Genomic DNA, 15,004 nt, shown 5'->3' with positions numbered 1-15,004 from the left:
GAATGAGATAGCGGGAACGAGAGGAAAAAAAAAATCACTCCGTGCTTTCATCAGTGTTAATGGGACACTGTTAATTATGAGCGCCGCGTTACAGAGGAAGAGATCGTCGTGGAAACGTCTATCGGAGATTTCCTGCACGCGTCCCGCCGCCGGTCGTTCACCCCGGCGCGAAGTCGAGTGCATTAATTCATCGGAACTCGATCGCGACGGTTCCGATTAAACGAGCCGGAGCCCTACAAGTTTCTGTTGTCCACCGCGATATCGCTACCCGGACGCTGCGCGTCGCTCGATTACAGGACTGTTTATCCTACGCCGCTCCAATTCCGCCCAACTCGCGGCTCGCGCGAGTTAATCGCCGCCGCGGGCGGAACGCCGAGCGCTCTATTTTCGTCGACGTGACAAATTGGCTCCCGGCCGCCGATCGTGCACCTGCAGCCGCGCATACGCCTATGCGCGTACGCGCTCACCGATCGCTATAATTTGCGACGAGCTCGTCCATCAGCGCATGTGTGCGCGTAAGTGTGAGCGTGTATATGTACGTGTGTGTGTGTGTGTGTGTGTGTGTGTGTGTGTGTGTGTGTGTGTGTGTGTGTGTGAGATAGATATGATTCCCGCTACCGTCGCGGCGAACTCTTCCCCTCCCTCCTCTGAAACCCCGTTGCTCCGTAAATCATCGCCGATCAAAAGGGAGATCGACGAACCGCGACTCTCCTGTAATTCCCACAATCGGCCTAGTTCCGCGCGGCGATCCGTGAAGACTCGATCGACCCCGAAGGAGAATTTTACCGCAGGACATTGCGGCGTCGAGGCGAGCCGTTACGTTACGAGATCGCAAAGCGGATATAGGTTCAGTAATATCTCTTGATTCTCTCTCTCTCTCTCTCTCTCTCTCTCTCTCTCTCTCTCTCTCTCTCTCTCTCTCTCTCTCTCTCACTTTTGCCGATCGCCAAAGACTCGTGCCCGAGGCGATGACCTCGAGCGAGGTGAGCGAATCGCGTGCGATGACGAGACTCGGAATGTTTCGAATATCTGAATGATTCGTCTATTCCAACGCTGATGTCATTGAATATCGATAAAAATGATGACTCCAAATTTTTTTGGTAAGTTTTCAATAAAGGATCTCAACGATTCTCCCGATTTTTCGCGTCGATCGAATCGTACAGACGCGAGTTCCCACGCGAGGAGAGTATCGCCGCGTTCGCGGAAATCTCGCGTACGCGCGTATTCCGCACGGAGAAACTCAGTCAACCTTGACAGCTGCGATTGCATCTGCACATTTGTGCCCGCCTCTCTCTTCCTCCTACTTTTCTCCCGATACAGGCTTAGCTCGTGGAACCTTTCTCGGCAAGATGAATAAGGTCTTCCTCTCTTTCTCTTTTTCTCTCTTCAAATAGGAAAGGCGGAACAAAAGTGATATTTCGTAGACTTACAGGGCTAACGCAGTGGTCGGGTTTCCTACGTCGCCGGCTATAAAGCCGCTTTGCTGAACGACGGACTGATGATGATGGTGATGATGATGCGGTTGCGGAGGTTGTTGTTGATGTTGCTGCTGCTGCTGCTGCTGCTGCTGTTGCTGTTGCTGTTGCTGGTGATGATGATGATGATGCTGAAAGCCCGGCTGGGAGGATGGCGAACCGCCCGCCGGCATTAGATTGTACGGCTGATAGAGCAGCTGTGGCTGTGCCTGCGTGGCTACGGCTGTGGCTGCGGCTGCGGCGTTGCCGCCACCGCCACTACCAGCGATAGCACCACCACCACCACCACCGACACCACCACCACCACCACCACCGGCGGCTGCGGCGGCCGCGAGTAGCACTTGCGTCTGTCCCTGGTGTACGTGGTGGTTGCCGTGATGATGATTGCCGTGATGGTGGTGGTGGTGCGGGGGGTGATGGTTGTGGTGATGATGATGGTGATGCGGAGTACCCTGCGTTGCCGTCTGCGGGCTTACCGGAAGGACCGCCATTGCCGCGCCTCCTAGCACCGGTGGCATACTGCTGCTGCTGTTATCACCGCGAATACGTTCCACGTCGCAATCGTCGTCGTCGTCGTCGTCGTCGTCGTGGTCGTGGTCGCCCGTGCGTCCTCATTCACCGTCGCAGTCGCCGTTCTCGCCGCGGTTGCTGCCCTCTTCGCCGTTGTCGTCGTGGCCTTTGTCAACGTCGCGCACGGACCCCACATCGCAAAAGGTAACGCGATCGGGATCGCGATGCGGCCGCTCATCTCCTACGACGCGGCCCGAGACGTCGCGAGATCACCCTGGACCCGCGATCGAATCCTCCGCCGCCGTCGACGATGATGACGATTCCGGCGATGATGGCGTATCGCGCGCGCGTAACGATCCTTTGTTCGCCGGGCGCGACGAGCTGGAGCGTGTCGGCGCACACTTTCACGGTGCACGGAGAATGCCACGCCGCTGGATGGACACGACTGAGGATTAATCGGCGATCTCACTTTCGCAAAACGAGGAACACACCACTATAACCGCGAGCACTCGGTCGCGCATTACGCGGCGCGACGAGTTCGCCCCGCGCTCGCCGTGCCGCGACGCGGGACGGTGCACGGAGGGGCGGGGGACGATCCAGGAGTATAGACGGAGATCGAGACGTGTGTGTAGGAGAGCGCTTATAACGCGCGACGGCGATCGCTCACGGAGATTGCCGAGCGCCCACGAAGCGGCCGCAGTCGTTGATCGACCGACGAACAATGGTTTGATCTCCCCGTTTCTCCTCGTTTTTCCCTTTCTTCCTTCTTTCGCGACACAATCGGTGCGCTTCTCTTTTCTGCGCGTCTCTCTACTTCGTTCTCTTCGCGCGGCCCTGTTTCCCTTTCCCTCCTCTGCTCCACCTCCTCTTCCTTCGGTCACGCACCACCTTTCCTCCGAACCGAAAGTTGAATGTTCGCCAAGGAGCGAATCGACGAGTGGTATCGCCCACGCGCGAAAAAGAAGAGGCCGATGTATATATATATATATATATATGTATATATATTATATATATCCTTCAGTACGAAATAAATTCCGGCACTACTACGCTCTCGCGGGTGACCTCCGCATGCGAACAATGGCGTTTGCCAACGAGGCGACGTCTTCGTCGTCGCCCAACCGAATTGGCCGTTGTCGGACGAGATGTCGACTCCCGGAATCGCCCGAAAGCGATAGTCCTTCCCCTTTCCGACGTGCCTATCGTCAACCGAGAAACGGAGTAGTTGACGTTTCCGACCGCATCACTCTTTGTTTTACCGTTTTCTCTCTTGCGGTTCACGTCACCAATCCACACCACAGATCCGTAAACTCCGCACTCCTCGGCTCCGGCGGATTTAAACTGGAGACTGGCAAGGGACGATCACTGGTTTATCGCGTACAACACAGAGGCAAGGACATGCACAATTGATCGCGGTGCCGGTGACGGAGAGAAAGAGAGAGAGAGAGAGAGATAGGAAAAAAAGAAGAAATTCGGAAAAGACTGCTGGTTTTGGAAAAACGCGCTCGATGCACATACACACACATACACCAATCACACGCACGCACACACTCGCAAACGTACAGTGTGTAGTCGTATCGCGCGATGATCTCTCGCGAGAACGCGCGCGCGCGCGCGAACAGAGTATACGCGAAACACGTACCAAGATCAGATCACGCCGAAGGCCGCTATTCTACTGCGGCAACGAGGCGAGCTCGCTCCCCCACCACGACCGTCCGCGGCACTCATCCCTCCTCTCGAATCAACCCCGCGCTGCACCGCGCCCGCCGAGCCTCCCCGCGCTACCCCGCGCTACCCCGCGCCGCGCCGAGCCGCGCCGAGCTGCGCTACGTACTCACGCGGGTCCCCACCAGCCGTCGCGGCAGCAACACCACCATCACCATCACCATCACCATTACCACCGTCGCCACCGCCACCGCGGTGCCCCCTCCTCGCCCCTCCGACCATCCCGCGACTCCCTGCACTCCTCTCGCCGTTGACGGCTCACCGCTTAACGTTCGACACTACCACCGCTCTGGTCGCCCCTTGCCGTCGGTGTATCCCTCGTGACCGAAGGCGACCGACCGAGCGGCCAACTCAAGCACGATTGCTCTCCGCTATATAGCTGCCGCAAAAAATACTCCGCGTGCATTCACGCACACGTGCTCGCGAGCTGGAGCGTTCTTCTCGCCCCCTTTCCCTCGCCGGCGCTCCTTCCCTTTTTTCTCTCTCTCTCTCTCTCTCTCTCTCTCTCCTCTTTTTCTTCCCTTTCATTTCGTCGTTTCCCCTCTCCTTTCTTCGTATTCGCTCGCGACTGAGGGCCAAATGACGCGATGCGATGCGACGCGACGCGTCGTTTGGGAGTCACTGCACCGCTTGGCACTCGCGACGTCGTCGGTCTAATTACGAATAATATGTATACGTGCATACATATTCCTCTATGTATGTCAACGACAATACGCGAATCAAATCTAATTGAACTAATATAAACAATTGAATGTATTAATGTCGTTACTGTCATTACTTACGTCTCATTACGATATTACGATCACGATTGTCGTTTCACGATGCGAGAATCGACGTCGATGGAAAAAGCGCGTGGGCATTCCTTTTGTCGGAAGAATGCTCCAAATATAAATGTCGATAGAACGGATTAACGACAGTTTCTTCGACGAATCGGGAAATGTGCGAGCCGCGGCAGTTACGCGGCAACTGTAAATTCGACGGCTCCGCCTGCCGAACTTCGGCAATAATCGTGGTTCGGATTGCCGGCTCCTGGTAGGCGAGAACTAACACGAATCTCGAGTGAGGAGACTTGGTCAGCCCGTGGAGCTCTTATTGGCCAAGTTTGATCGAACTAAAGTTGTCCAGTCCGCATCGAAATGAGAGACGCCGGGTTTCCGAGATTACCAATTTCTGCCACAATGCACTTAGTATCCCATAAAGTAGACTCGTTATTTCCCATGATAAATCCCACGGAAAATGATCTATGGAATGTCTAACTTTACGTATAAAAAAGAAAATCGCCCTTTCGAGCTTCGGGTCTTGGTCTAAAATTTTCTAACTTCGGATCGACTGTCGTTTTATCGGTATCGCTTTGTACCACGCATTTAATAACTTGTACGTTACGCTAAAAAAAATATTGGAAAAAAATATCTAGAGTTCCAAACGCATTGTTTACTTGTTCTAAACGACTATTGCGGAATTTCCTAATTAAACGGAGCGCCCGCGCAAATCAAATTTTTGATGCGACGCGGACTCTCGAAACGATGGTTGAGATATTTCCGCCGATATTTTCCCCCCCGCTAATATTTGCGATGCCGATAACGGCGGATTTAACGCGGCGCGACGTACGGTATCGAGTTTTGATGCGAAAATACCGGGAATTTTCAATCTGTGGAAACGCGCGCTACGTGGTAAAACGGACGTGACGTATCGCGCTCCAAGTATCGCGAGTTTTGATTACTCGCCGACGGAATCATCCGCGCGCGCGTGTTATAGCTTCATCTCGGATCTCGTATTTCTCACGAATGTCAACTTCTGTATCGACTATGTGAAAATATTTCGTCCAACGAGAAATATTTCGTCCAATAGAAGCGCGATACGCGTGAGACTTTCGAAGGGATGGATCGATAAAACATTTGTTGAAGAACATAAGGATGTAAAATATATGATAAAAAAAAAAAAAAAAAAAAAAGAAGAAAGTGAAAATTATATTATGAAAATTATATTACGTTTACGTAAATGTACATAGAAAAATAAAAGTAATGAAAATAAATCGTTGCGAAAATTTATATTCATAGCATCTTTTCAAGGATGATACGCAATTAATAAAACGGATTAAGAGCGTGAATGATGAGAGGAGTTCAGAGAATATTGAGAGTGAAGACAAATAAGAAAGAAAAAGCATAATACGAAGCAAAAGTATGCGCGAGGGAGTGAAAGAGAGAGAAAATAATATCGTAATATCGCTTCGTAATCACTCGCTAACGGATCACTTCTAGACAGTTCAATTAACGTCTCGTTAAGCGTCTTTATACAGTCTGCGTAAATATCTCGTATCGAGGCGGTGTCGATAAAGAGTGCACTTGTTACAACACACTCTGGGTTGTACTCTGGGATTTGCATCACGAACGATTTCAGGGCGATGCGAAACCATGTGAAGCTCATTATTTGCCGCTATCGCAGCGGCGTACAATGGAACGTTTTCCTTTCCAATCTTGTCAGTGCTATTTGCCGAGTGTATATCGAGTGCCCTCCCTCGAGAGTCCTGTACTTTAAACTCACACATTTTCTCACGAAACGTTCGCAACTGAGCGCAAATGTGACGTGATGACGCATTAAAAAAAAAAAAAAAAAGAATCGCTTTAGAATGATAATCATTTAAGTTGCAACTAGATTAAATTATTATGAGGATATTAATTTACATTAATAAGGATTCTGTTTAAATTACTTTCTTAAAATTTGACAGTTCTTTTTAATATTAACATTACGATAAATGAGTTTTGCGAATCGTTCAAAAACTAAGGAGGCGGTTGGAGGAGGAAAAAATTTTTGACTGAGAGCGACTTAAAAATTTTCTTATAAAATGCTACATCTCGCGTAGAGGAAACCGCAAAGATTCTCTCTCTCCGGGGAATACGCACATTACGGTCGTCTTACGGCCGTGTTGCATAAGGCGAATTTTTTTCTCTATCCACGGCCGCTGCGTCAGACGCAGGAATCGTCTGCCCGGACGGATTTAATCGCTGCCCTGGGAGAAACGTGGGAGTTACGCATGGTGAATAATCGCGCGATTCAATCTGCCCCGTCGCGGCGGCGAGCCGAGAGCAACGGAAAAAGGGGAACGACGGGAAAAATGTGACACTTTCCGCGCGCAAGAAACGCGCCGTTTCGCAAACGTTGAAAGCGCGCCGCGGCCTGAAAGGCCTGCCTCGGCTTGAAAAACGGCGAGATACGAAATCGCCGAGAGAGAATTTCGCGCATTATATATTGTTTACACGTCGAGTCATCGCGATATTCGATTTGTATCTCGCGATCTTTCTCGTCGCACTGTTTGCCCTCGATGAACGTAACGTATAAACAAGAGCAATCTCTCGAAAAGTGTAATGGTATTACGTATCCGGACAATCACTTCCGATTCCACTTCAACTCGGAACACCGAATAAAGCACAAAAATCCCGGTTTACACATAGTTTGTTTATTGTTAGATTGTGTGTCAGTTGGCAGTTTAATTTAGATATTGAACGCGTTAACTATAGATAGACCGAGCAACATCGTTTTTAATCCTGGAACGCTCCGCGGGCGTTAGAAAATAACGTCATAAAAATATTCCGTCGACGCGCATTCGAGCGCATTGATGCGCCAAATGTGCCCCAAGATAATAAAATCTTCTGCAACAAGCCATTTTTATCTTTCGCTTCCACTTGTTTTTCTATATTCCATGTAAAAATATCGTACGCATGCAGTTTCGCGACGGCGAAACAGATCGCTCGACGCGATCGTGCCATTAAATAAAATGTCAGATCGATCGGCGCATTCCACGCCAGCGCGATCGTTTGATTTCCAGTGTGCTAATTATCGCCGCGGCGAAACGAAGATTAGAATCAGTTACGGTTGTTTTCCATTCGCCGGTCGTGCAGGATATATTTTCGTTTCTAACATGTGACTCGACTCTAATCCTTGCGGATGCTGGCTAAGTGGAATTGTCAACTTTGACAGTCGCTTACAAAGATGCAAGATGCATTTTCTTATCGGTATCATATACCATTTGCGTCTTCGTATTAAATGGTACACGTCCGAGGTTGTACACAAGGTGTACAACGTGTCTGAATAATCGTGAAAAGGAGAAATGCCTTACGATCCGTTACGTTGCGTGAATTAAATTTAATCTCCCTTTCCTTTCGCCGGCGAGGGAAGACGAGAGACAAAAATTTCCGCTAGAACTTAGACGCGAAAATCAAGTTTCCGTTTAGATATCCAATATGAAAAACGATGACTCCGTAATGCGTGACATTTGAAAGTAGTATTAAAAGACCGCGTTAATGGGACGACAGACTCATAAGAAAAATTCCACGAGCAAAACGAGCGGAGACGCGCTATCGGAAGGTGATAAGGATTTTACAATCGCGGAACGAGCCGCAATCAATCGACGCTCGCATGCGTATGACAAATCGCATGCCGGAACATAACGGGTAGTTGATCGCCGCGGTACGCTTTTACAGCTCGGCAGGAAAAAAAAAAAAGCTCTCGCTTATCTCGCTCGCGCACCGCGCCGGATAATTTGTCACTGTTTTTTAACCCCCCCACCCCCCTCCTCTCGCCCCGCTTCCCCCGCGGACACTATTTGCAAATTAGACGAGCAAACATCGCGCGGCGCGCTGACGACGGTCGCACTGACAGCGGCGAGTTATTTCGCCGAGTTGACAACCAATCTTTCTCGCGCGGAACAACCGTCCGCCGAATCGACGGGCTCGGTTATTACTCGGGATGACTAATATCTCCGCGTTGATTAGTCACACGCGCAACGTACGCGCGTACGTACGTTGTGCGTACGTACGTGTGCGTGCCGAGGGGAAAAAAGAAAAGAAAGAAAAAAAAGAAGACGCGTGTCGGCGGCGAACGCGTACGTGAGCGAACGTCGAGAAGTCGATAATTGCCTCGTTAACGGAATAAACAGAGAATTTCACGGCGGCGCGTACGTTTCTTGCCTTACTCCGCGCGTTCGCTCGGTGCGCTCGGTCGCGATTACGCGCGCGCGCGTGACGTAACATTATTCCATCGTCTTTAAAACCTCGATAACGGCTCCATTTCCTAATCTCCTAGTCGGAGAGCGAGGGAGGGAGGGAAAGAGAGGTTTCTCAAGGAGGCAGGCCCTCGCGGTCTCCGAGTAGTCGTTTGACCCTAATACACATCGTCGAATGCAATCGGCATCGGTCTCATGTTTCATCCATGGCGCGCGTGTATCACGCATGAATAAATGGAACACGATGAATTTCAAATGCGTCGAACCTATTCCTAGGGGTCTCGCCTTTCGACACGAGCCATACTTTCCGCGTTATCTCGCATGGGCGATAAGGCCGTTACCGCGCAAATAATTTAAGCCACCGCTCGATCGATTAAGACTCTCGCCGCCAAAAACTACCGATTATACGGAGCGTGCACGCGGATTATCGTATCTGCGGATCGATCGATGAATTTTGCGCATTGCCTCACCTCTGACTGGAATGTCACGATACCGGTAAATTAAACGTCGGAGGAATTGCATTTTTCGCGGCGTTATCATTCGGCGTTTAATTTTATATGAATTGCGAACGATGGTAAATTCCATTCCGCGAGAGACGCTTATCGAGAAACGAGAATTATAATCGCGAGCCGCGACAGATACGAGTTCGAGTTCTCGTTTGCCGAGTCGCTCGGACCCAAAGACAATCCGATGGAGAATTCAGCGGTCACCAACGACCTCGCGGTTCGCGGTTGATGAGCGGTTATCAGGGAGAACATGTCGATCGATGATGTCGCGGCGCAATTTCGGCAGACGCCAAGGCGCGCCATATGGAGATGTGGGTCATCGCCGATGACACGTCGATCGAAAGCGCGCGATTGTGTGTACCCGGAGCGGAGGAATATTCGCACGCGTCTCTAGAAAGCGAACGTCATCCCGCGAACGTTTTCACGCGTCACCTGCGTCACCATAATCGAGGAAAGCGTCTCGCCGGTGATTCGGCGTGAAAATTTCTTCTCGTTTAGTTTTAAAGAGGGACAATTTGTTCGGTGATGGATAATAATCTATAATGATCCGTACCGTAGGATTCTCTCAGCGTGTTCACAATTCATTGGTACACGGCAACGATTTACAGCCGGGCGGTTTATTATGTTCGAATACCTGAGAGAGAAGTAACCCAAAGAGTATATGTCGACGCGTAAAAAAATTTCGCAAAAATTCGAAGCGAATTTTTGCCCGGCGAGATTCAATAATAAGCGAATTGTTCGCTTGGAACTTTGTAATAGCTTTTATTTTAATATCTCGATAACTAGAATTTAATTTCCGCTGCATTAAAGTAAAAACTCATTTTTAAACTGAGCTCAAAGATACCGCTCCGTTATTTATTTTCACCTTTGAAATTCAATTTTCCTCGCTTGTGCGCGAGCGCGCGCGCGCGCGCCCAAGCCACTTAAATTCTCAATTTAAATAAATTGAATATTCTCGCAGTTAAGCTCGTGAAGCTTTTATCGAGCGAAGGCCGGCTCTAAATTCGTGGAATTTGTGCGACCGACGGAAAATAACACGATAGCTTTTGGAGCGTCCCGTACACGTGTTCGGGACCAGCGTTTTGTAATGAGCGAGAGCCCGGAGCCTGCTGCTTTATGTAACGCGGTCGAAGAGGGATATTAACGCCGGGTTTCGAGTGTCCGCTGTCTCCCGCATTCCCGGCAGCTGCCTGCCGCCGCATGCGTTTCGCGCGTGTATGCGTCGCGTGCACGCATACACGAGTATGCACGAGCGTGCATACTCGTTGCGTTCGCATCGGCTACGCCGGTATTCAAGGACAGGATATCCGCACGGGCGAGTCGCGCGGTTTGTCAGGCCGTTAATTTCCCCCAAGTGTAGATCGAATTTCGAAACGCGATTCGCCTTTCGAAAGACACTTCGAGAAAGTAACTTTTATGATTTTACACTTGGAGATCGAAAGAAACATTATACGCGTAAAATATTTAAATCTCAAAGTTTTATAATACGGCCTTAAAGGTTGTAGAGAGAAAAGAATCTCTTGTCTCTTTGTCCGCAGGGAAAACTAACTAACGATGATGTCTCCGAGATAAAATTTTTATTTCCACGCGATCGGATTATTTAATATATTTTCATGTAAAAGCAATCAGTACAATATCTTATGAATATCCTTGTGAAATGTAAAAACAAACAAAATGTAAAAAGCACGACCTTTTTATTTCGGCTTTCCGCGTGGAAAATTGTGGAATAAGTGCTTTCTCTTTCTGTATTCAAATTTCGATTTCGCGATTAATCTTCATAACCGACACAAAAACCCCGAGATACGATATCGCCGCACGTGTCCACCACGTGTAAAAGTGTGAAACACGCGCGATCGTTTATCGATCAGGCTGTACAATAACTGCTGACGCTTTTTACGAGGGTATATAGTGCGCGCGACCTTGTCATTTCTGTCACATGCAGCCAAAGTGCGATAACTCTCTTTTTAAACGAGGATCGATAACCTGTCCGTCCGTCCGTCCTTTCATTCGCGCCTTGAGGGCAGTCTCTCTCTCTCTCTCTCTCTCTCGCTTTCGCGAAAAAAACGCGACTTGTTGTTCGGTAGCTGTCCGTCGTGACATAATCGTCGAATGGCGCCTGCGATTGATGTTTATCATCGGGAAAAAATATAACGATAAAACAACATCGAGTTATCTACTCTCAGCTTTAAGGATCGCCACGAGAGATATATCTATATAAGATATATCTATATAAAGGCGTAAAGTCAGAAACGAGGGGAAATTATGTATCATGTTACATGGTAATTATCTCCCGCTTGCTGAATTTCTTATATATAATTTACAGTGAGATCTTTTATAGTGCAAAAAATTTTAATACAAAAAATTTTATATAACAAAATTAAGTTTTAATTATTTTTTTATAGGAAATAAAAGAGTTCCCTGAAAAAGTATTATGTTGTCTTATTAGCTCATTCAATTTTAGCAATGATTTTGCTAAAAAAGGTACGAGAAGTATTTTTTTATCGAAATCGATTTGTTTGTTTTTTGTCGAATTAATCTTAAAAAGAATCGTTTCAAGATCTAAATTATGGAGTGTCAAGTTGAGAAAAATTAAATATTGCCGGCACATTCTTCTTTTTTTTGAGCTAAGTAAATCATCTTTGGGTCGTCCTTTTAAGAACAGAATCTTTTCCATACACGGCACAAATGTTTTGAATGTTCTCTGCCACTTTGTAGTTACGATTAAACTTAAAAGAAAGAATATACTTGAAATTAATTATATTTAATGATAAATCATTGTCAAAATAACGTTAAAAAAACGTAGACAATCTAATAGTTTGATTTTGACGTTTAACTTTTTTGCCTTTTATATTACGTAATATTCCGGCATATCAATATATTATATAATATTCTAATATTTCAGTGTCGTTTTTTTTCCAAATAGCAATATTTTTGCCGTTAAAAAGAAACAAGACATAACGCGGAAAAGGTATCCATTGCCATTTAAAGTTTTAACCACTTACTGCGCGCCTATTCAACTTTGACCGATATGGGAAACCCTAAACATAACATCCTGACGTGCATTAAACATTTAAAATTTAAACACAAAGGAAATTCTAACGGACCGGACGATTTTCCAGATATGTGGAACAAACGTTTTAGCCATGATGCGTAAAACAAAATCGACCATACATACCCCCGCCCGTCAATAGTGCGAGAGAGAAAGAGAGAAAGAAAAAGAGACTGCGTACGAAAGTCGAGGATCTCACGCGGGGGAGAGAGTGCAACATCATCGCGCGTGGTTGCCGAGTGAGAAAAGGATGCACGAGTGGGGTGCGGATATCAAAAGAGTGTGACGGGGCGGAAGGGTAAAAGAGGAGGGGGGGGGGGGGGGTTCGGGGATCCAAGTAAATTGGAATCACGTCGAGCCCCGTCGGGGTAAACAACGAACGGCCTTGATCGAGGCTAACGCGCATAGTCGCGCACACGATGAAGCGGGTCGCGTGCGCATACACGTGTCGCGACGACGGCGGCGGTGGCGGCGACGGCGGAGGCGAGGTGCGCGCGCGCGCGCGCGCGCGCGAGCGAGCGAGCGAGCGAGCGAGCGCACACGTGCGAGTTCGTGTGTATCGATCCTATTCCCGGCGTCGACCCTTCCGAGCGAGCTACCACGCTCTGCCTCTCCCTCTTTCACCCTTCCGTCTCGGGGAGGGATATACGCATTCCTGTCCCTTTGGCGAAAACGGAAACGAGAGGAAGGCGCATACCAGCGAATACGGGCGCTCGTGATGGCTTCCTTCCAGCACTCCGATGTGCTATGTATTCCGGTATGCGCGCGCGCGCGGCGCGTGCGTGCGTGCGTGCGTGCGTGCGTGCGTGCGTGCGTGCGTGCGTGCGTGCGTGCGTTGCGTGCGTGCGTGCGTGCGTGCGTGCGTGCGTGCGTGCGTGCGTGCGTGCGTGCGTGCGTGCGTGCGTGCGTGCGTGCGTGCGTGCGTGCGTGCGTGCGTGCGTGCGTGCGTGCGTGCGTGCGTGCGTTTCCCGAACGAGGCCATATAATACCACACACACGCGGCTATGTAATAACTGTAATTACGTAAGCTTTTAATGACCTTATGCAGCACGTAGCTCGGTAATACTTTCTTGCGGATGATCGCCATATATAGCGTGCATTACGACGTACCTGTACTTGCACGCGGTGTATACTTTCCTTTCGTAAAGACTTCCGTGTCGCGGTAAACTAAATGAGGATTATCGGGACGGGCCTGTAATTCCAAGCCTGGCCGGTTTCGATTTTCGAAGCTACGGTTAACGGGAGAATGGGTATCTATTGATAGTCATCGTGGTTTCATTTTCATGAGTAACCGTGGGCCATTTTAATGTTGTAACTTGATAAATAAATACAGGGATATAATATTCAAGCTTACGGATATATATATATATATATATATATATATATATATATATTGTGTGTGTGTGTGTGTGTGTGTGTGTGTGTGTGTGTGTGTGTGTGTGTGTGTGTGTGTGTGTGTATAATCAAAATTTGAATCCACCGAATACCGAGTAATAACAAATATCGTTTTATTTGAAATAAACGCATGCCCCTGAAAATTTCTGGGATCAAAATGTTATCTTTGTACAGTCAACAGATTCTTTTTATACAAAAGATTAATCTTGACAAGTTGATTCGCGTTATGTCATCATATTTAATAAAAGTTTATGACATCTGACGAAACACATTCTTTATGATATACATATGTATAAGAAATTTGTTTAAAAAGTTCACAGAAATCAGGAAATAACAAGGATGTACATAAATATTAAATGATAAACTAACAAATAAACAATGCAAAACGAAAACAATTATAAAGTGGAATATGCCGTAAAGAAAAATAAATTCTTCGCGATTTCCGTAGAATTCTTCATTCTCTGCGATTGTGTCTAATCTAAACTACTTATTTTTAATAACAATCAGTTTCCAACAATAAATTTATTTGTGATTATACGCAGTCTAATAATCGGAATCTCATTCCCCATTTTCAAATGCGTACACATAAAAATGCAATACGCAACATTAAAGTTGCTTCGATAACGTTGACGTAATCGGCTAACTGCGCAAGTTTAATAACATGTTTGGAAAGCTTGCGCAAGCTTCGCAGTTTCAATTAATGTTCCCTGACCGTGGTCGGTCGAACGTCGATCGAGGAGATGAACGACTTCCTTCACGTATCTGGGCGAAGCTGATATACAACGAGCATATATATACAGCTATATAGAGACAAGCAAAGGAGGTGGGTCTCGAGGGCGAGAAGAGAAACAGGGCGGATTGGAAGGGCGGGCGGGAAGGCAGACAGGCGGGTAGGCAGGCGAGCAACCTCTTCTTAAGCGAAGCTGACTGGTTCTCCGAAGTTAGTCTCGACACGAAACTGGTGCAATGTGTTGGTGAGGTCATGGCACCGAGAGAACCTGGGCAACAATACACACTCGCTCTGCCACCGCCTGCCGCTGCGGTTGTCTTGCAACTTTCGCGGAACTTCCACCTCGTCGGATCGACCTTCAAGGTCGTGCCTCGGAAGGCTCCCGCGACTTCTCGAATTTCCACGAAATCCCCTCGGCGCTCGGGATCGCCAAGAAATTACGAGCAATTTGATGAAACGAGTTAACGAGCTCGTAATTGAACGTAGCCTGATGAACGCCGAGAGATGTGTTCGTCGCACTTTCTCAATCTTCTTCATTCTTAATCTCTCGACTTTTTCGTAATAAACGTCTCGAGAGCGACGGAGAGCGAGGACTACCTTTCGAATGTTTAAATTGCG

The 15,004-nt window shown here is 48.1% G+C and overlaps 1 protein-coding gene across 6 annotated transcripts in view; it reads right to left on the bottom strand.

The window, feature by feature from the left end:
• Kdm3 (Lysine demethylase 3) overlaps positions 1-15,004 on the bottom strand; it is a 112,340-nt gene that overhangs the window by 52,768 nt on the left and 44,568 nt on the right. For 2 of the 6 annotated variants that reach the window (XM_089079529.1, XM_089079531.1), the window contains exon 1: positions 1,431-3,668. The exons of 2 other annotated variants lie outside the window; for them this stretch is intronic. In XM_089079529.1, the coding sequence (XP_088935655.1) occupies positions 1,431-1,993 (563 nt within the window). In that variant the 5' untranslated portion in view covers positions 1,994-3,668. Of the gene's footprint in view, positions 1-1,430; positions 3,672-15,004 lie in introns of those variants that run through there. 2 more of the 6 variants (XM_089079533.1, XM_089079530.1) reach the window with 2 other exon arrangements.

This window comes from Pogonomyrmex barbatus, unplaced genomic scaffold (genome assembly GCF_055798465.1).
Source record: "Pogonomyrmex barbatus isolate J1 unplaced genomic scaffold, ASM5579846v1 scaffold3, whole genome shotgun sequence".
Lineage (NCBI taxonomy): Eukaryota > Metazoa > Arthropoda > Insecta > Hymenoptera > Formicidae > Pogonomyrmex > Pogonomyrmex barbatus.
Note: the sequence above shows the minus strand (reverse complement) of the source record. Positions and strands in the feature narration are given on the sequence as shown.